The sequence below is a fragment of the Myotis davidii genome, unplaced genomic scaffold (assembly GCF_000327345.1).
Source record: "Myotis davidii unplaced genomic scaffold, ASM32734v1 scaffold157, whole genome shotgun sequence".
Lineage (NCBI taxonomy): Eukaryota > Metazoa > Chordata > Mammalia > Chiroptera > Vespertilionidae > Myotis > Myotis davidii.
Window position 1 is genome coordinate 19907 of NW_006288722.1, and position 5162 is coordinate 25068.

The 5162-nt window shown below is 49.3% G+C and overlaps 1 protein-coding gene across 1 annotated transcript; it reads left to right on the top strand.

The window, feature by feature from the left end:
- Nucleotides 1-1825: 1825 nt before the first annotated feature.
- On the top strand, nucleotides 1826-4921 carry LOC102772954 (granzyme H). Its single transcript, XM_006760870.2, has 5 exons — nucleotides 1826-2014; nucleotides 2824-2971; nucleotides 3504-3639; nucleotides 3823-4080; nucleotides 4718-4921. Exons 1-5 carry the CDS (start codon nucleotides 1954-1956, stop codon nucleotides 4919-4921), a joined length of 807 nt encoding a protein of 268 aa, XP_006760933.1. The 5' UTR covers nucleotides 1826-1953.
- The last annotated feature ends 241 nt before the right edge of the window (nucleotides 4922-5162 follow it).

Here is a 5162-nt window from a genome sequence, read left to right on the forward strand (position 1 = left end):
GCATATAGTTGTTCATAGCATTTGCTTACAATCCTTTGTATTTCTGTGGTGTCAGTTTTACTTTACCTCTTTCGTTTCTGATTTTATTTATTTTGGTCCTCTCTCTTTGTTTCTTGATGAGTCTCATTAAAGGTTCATCAATCTTGTTTATTTTTTTCAAAGAACCAGGGCTTAGTTTCTTTGATTTCTTGCATTGTCTTTTTAGTCTCTCTGTCATTTATTTCTGCTGTAAACTTTATTATTTCTTTCCTTTTAGTTACTTTGGGCTTTCATTGTTGTTCTCTTTCTAATTCTTTAAGTTGTACAAATAAATATTTCATTTATTATTAATTTTCCGTGTGTGTGTGTGTGTGTGTGTGTGTGTGTGTGTTGAGGTAGGCCTGTAATGCTATGAACGTACCTCTCAGGACTGCTTTTGCTGTGTCCCAGAGATTTGGGGTTTTGTGTGTTCATTTTCATTTGTTTCCAGGAAGTTTTTGATTTCTTTCTTGATCTCATTGGTAATTTCTTTATTGTTTAATAACAGTATGGAGTTTCCTCAAAAAACTAAAAATGGAACTGCCATTTGACCCAGTGATCCCACTTCTAGGAATATATCCCAAGAAACTATAAACACCAATCAGAAAGGATATATGCACCCCTATGTTCATAGTAGCACAATTCACGATAGCTAAGATTTGGAAACAGCCTAAGTGCTCATCAACAGACGAGTGGATTAGAAAATTGTGGTACATCTACACAATGGAATACTATGCAGCAGTAAAAAAGAAGGAATTCTTACCATTTGCAACAGCATGGATGGAACTGTAGAGCATTATGCTAAGGGAAATAAGACAGCCAGATAAAGATAAATATCACATGATCTCACTCATTTGTGGAATATAATGAACAACATAAACTGATGAACAAAAACAGATCCAGAGACACATCAATCAGGCCGTCAAACCTCAGGGGGAAGGTAGGGGAGGGAAGGGGTATGAGGGAGAGATCAACCAAAGGACTTATATGAAAGCATATAGGCCTAGACAATGGACACAGACAACAGGGGGGGTGAGGGCATGAGTGTGGGGAGGTGCAATGGGGAGATAAGGACACATATGTAATAACTTAATCAATAAAAAAATTTAAAAACAAAACGACAACAGCCAACACAACAATAGTCATCTGGTGTGAATGCCCTTTAGGAACCATAAATAAATAGGTCTTATAATAGAATTGCATTTTATTGGTCACAGTGCATAATATAGTTGTGTCTGATTGTTTAATCATATACACAAGTACAGGCACTTGATATTTTTCTAAGTCACTTTGGAACAAAAAGGGTAGTTAATCACTTTTTTTGCAAAAGAAAATCAAAAGTATACCTATTTTTTGTGAGATATACAAAAAATACATTTTTTAGTGTGCCACAGAATTTTAGTAGTTTATGTGCCATGAAGAAGTAAAAGGTTGAAAATCACTGCTCTAAAAACAGGAAACACATCTCCACTATGTTTGTCCATAGGACAGAGATGGACCTAAACAGACACATGCAAAAGAAATTACCCTGATGGACTTAGTAGCATGGAGATGAGGCACTGGGGGTTCTCTCACTGGGGACTCAGGTTTCTGGGCTCCAGTACCTCCGCTGGTCCATACCACTTCCATGGACCCCATCTTGTAACCTTGGGTTCCTGCTCAGGGCTGGATGTACTCTAATATCTGCTCTGAGTCATCAGCTGTGGGTACTGATGTGGTCACTGCATACTGTTCACACAACCACCCAGATACCATCATCAGGCAGGAGGTGTGAGGGCAGAGATGCTTCATAGAAAGCCTTCTGGGATGAAGCTCTACAAAACCAGAGGGGGACTCAGGTCACAGAGCCCACCCACACTTCCTTCCTCTCCTGGGCGTGCAAACAGAGCACAGAGAACCACCAGCAGCTCCAACCTGAGCAGCCTTCCTGGGAAGATGCAGCCACCCCTGCTCGTGCTCCTGCTGGCCTTTTTCCTACTCCCCTCGGCAGAGGCAGGTGAGTGGCCATCCCCACCCTCACAGGCCCAACCCATCCACAGTGGGCACAGACCTCCTGGCCCTTCTGCACATCCCTGACCCAGCTCTCCACCAGGAATCCTCAGGGTCTGCTTAGGAGAGAAGCCCAGAGCTCAGCAGACCCCACAGTTGGTGGGGTCACTGTTCCCAGAAGACTGCTGTTTCCTCTGCTCCATCTCAAGGCCCCTCAGTCCCTTTCTCCAGCTCTGCTTTTCTTCCAAGGCCTTTAGCAGGTCCACTCCCTAAAGGATGAGCCAGTGAGGTTGGCAGCCCCAAACTTCTCTGCTTTCCAGAATCCCACAGCACTGGCCTTACCAACCCAACTCCAGAGGCCCATTGGGGGCCAACATTTCAGGCAGTCAACAAACACTGGCAACTCCCCACCTGTCAGGCCCTGGGACAGCTCTGCAACACCTAGATCCCTAAGCCTAAATTTTGGACACTGCAAAGTGCACTGCCTGGACATCACAGCACCTCAGAGGCTTCAGAAGCTCACCCAACACCAAGCGAAGTCAGGAGAGGAATTTTTAGGAACCTGCAGATATTCTCTATCACTAAGACCATATTCTCACCTGCAACTATGTGGCAGGCCAAATCATAGATCCAGCCTGTTACTCTTCCCTTTTCCAGAAGAGAAAGTTGAGTCCCCCACTCCCCTGATGCCCTCCCAGCTCTATGCCACCCTAGGCTCCCAAGTGCCCAGCCGCATGAGTCATCAAGCTGATGCCAGCCTGGTGCACGGGGTGGGAATGCGGGGGCGCACACAAGCACAACAGAATTTTCCTTCAGGGGAGATCATCGGGGGACATGAAGCCAAGCCCCACTCCAGACCCTACATGGCCTATCTTCACATTGAAGACGAGGAGGAGGAGTCCATGTGTGGCGGTGTCCTTGTGCAAAAGAAATATGTTCTGACAGCTGCTCACTGCAATGGAAGGTGAGAGGCTGCAGCCAAGCTACACCTCCTGAAACCTCTACAGGGACCCTGTCCTCCCTCCCAGGAGCTACAGCCCAGGGCAGCTCCCCAGGCTCCTGGCAACTCAAGCCCATGAGACCTCATCAGAGAGGCCTCTGAGATCATGACGGAGCAATGAGAGGCTGGGAAACAGGACAGGTAAGCTTTGGGCCCTGAGAGTCAGAAGTGACAGCGAGTAGCACCGTGGAGAAGAGAAGTACCACAGTGGCCAAATAAAGCAGCGGTGGACCATGAACACATGCATTACAGTCAAAATCAAAACGCAAGCAATTTCATGATCTTTCCTAAAGGCAAGAGAGAGCTCCCACAAGCCCTACACTCCATGTCAGTGGGAACCAGAGTCACTCAGGCCCTGGACCCTATAACCTGGATATCCCTAGTCTGTAGCCCTGCCTTGCCCCAGCTGTCACTAGGGCAAGGCTCCTGCAATGTATCTCCTGTGACTCTACCTACCCCACCCCACACACACTCATCCACTCTGCTCTCTTTACAGGTCAATCAGTGTCACCCTGGGGGCCCACAACATCAAAAAGCAGGAGAAGACCCAACAGGTCGTCCTGGTGGAAAGAGCCATCCCGCACCCAAACTATAACAAGAGGAAAGTCTCCTATGACATCATGTTACTGCAGGTGAGGAAACCTCCTGCTGCGCTTGCAGTTTTGGGATCTCATTGTATCTCCTCTCACTGTGAACTGTCCCGTCCTTTCCTCCCATTCTGGCCACCTAACCAGTCCTAGTGATTCAGGTGTCCCTCAGGGTCCTGGCTCAGAGACCTCTCGCTGACCTGGGCTCCCTTGCCTCTTCCCCACCAGCTGGAGAGAAACATCAAGCAAACTGATGCTGTGAAGCCCCTCCGACTGCCCAGGCGCAAGAACACGTTGAGGCCAGGACAGAAGTGCACTGTGGCCGGCTGGGGGCGGGTCACAAGGAGGGGCCCTTACTCAGACACTCTGCAGGAGGTAGAGCTGACCCTGCAGGAGGATTTGAAGTGTAAACGGCGCTTTAATGGTTACAACAAGAACATTGAACTGTGTGTGGGGAACCCAGGAGAAAATAAGACTTCCTTTCAGGTGATACTGAACATCTGCCTGGCTTGGTTCTGGGGGGAAGGGTGTTTGGGTAGAAAGTAGGGCCTGGAACCCAGGCAGGGGGGTGGACTCCTTCACCCTCTAGGTTGTGATCTTTCTCCCCAGAAAGAAAAAAGGGGAGCCACCAGAGCAGGGAGGAATAGGGTCTCCAAGGGCCTACAAGGGCCCCTGGTCACTCCAAACACGGTGTGGATATCCCTAGTCTGTAGCCCTGCCCTGGGGAGGGCGATGTGTAACACTGTGGCCCAAGCTGGGGCAATGCAGTGAGATCACTATTCCCTGGGTGTGCAGAAGTTACACCTAGTGGCTCCTCAGAGCTGGTTAGTGGTGTCAACCCCACCTGCCTGCTCTTGGGTCCTTACACAGTAGGCTGCAGCTACAGTCCTGCAGCACCTTCATAGCCAGAGGATCAGGGACCCTGGGGGAGCAGAGGGAGCCACCACCGGGGGTGAAGTGAAGCAGTGACAATGTCCAGGCTGAGGGGCCCATGGGGACCAGGCTGCCCGCTTATCTCCCAAGTGAACACCATGCAAGGCAGCCTTCTCCGAGAGGGGCATGAGGTGACAAGGAGGGCAGAGCCAGGAGAACTGGCTCAGTCTTTCCTTCTGTCTGTCCACAGGGGGACTCCGGGGGACCTCTCCTGTGTAGAAATGGGATCCAGGGCATTGTCTCCTCTGGAAGCAAGTATGGGGAAGCCCCAGTGGTCTACACCAAAGTCGCCAGTTTTCTTCCCTGGATACGAGAGACCATGAAAAGCCTCCAACTGGGTCCTGCAGCTAATCCAGGATCACACTGCGGGGAGAGAGGGGGTGCCAGCAACTGAATAAATGTTTCTTAGCTGATGGGAAGAGCTGGGATTTTTGTTTATTCTTTGAACCTCATTCACGGCACCAGCTCTGCTCAGAAGGCCAATAGCACAATTTTTCTCTGTTCTACTTCCTCCTCTTCCCCTTCCCCCAGGACTCCCCCCGCCCCCCCAAACCCCATGCAAAGCTGTTACCAGCTCCTTCTTGGCCACACCTGCCTTGGCCTCCAGACTCCTGGCTGCCCCTTTTTCTCATCCC

Bases quoted from the DNA above. Each gene is read 5' to 3' on its own strand.
- LOC102772954 (XM_006760870.2), top strand. From the start codon at position 1,954: ATGCAGCCACCCCTGCTCGTGCTCCTGCTGGCCTTTTTCCTACTCCCC. The intron at 2,015-2,823 runs GTGAGTGGCCAT...ATTTTCCTTCAG, and splicing joins ACTCCCCTCGGCAGAGGCAG to GGGAGATCATCGGGGGACAT. The intron at 3,640-3,822 runs GTGAGGAAACCT...CTTCCCCACCAG, and splicing joins ATGACATCATGTTACTGCAG to CTGGAGAGAAACATCAAGCA.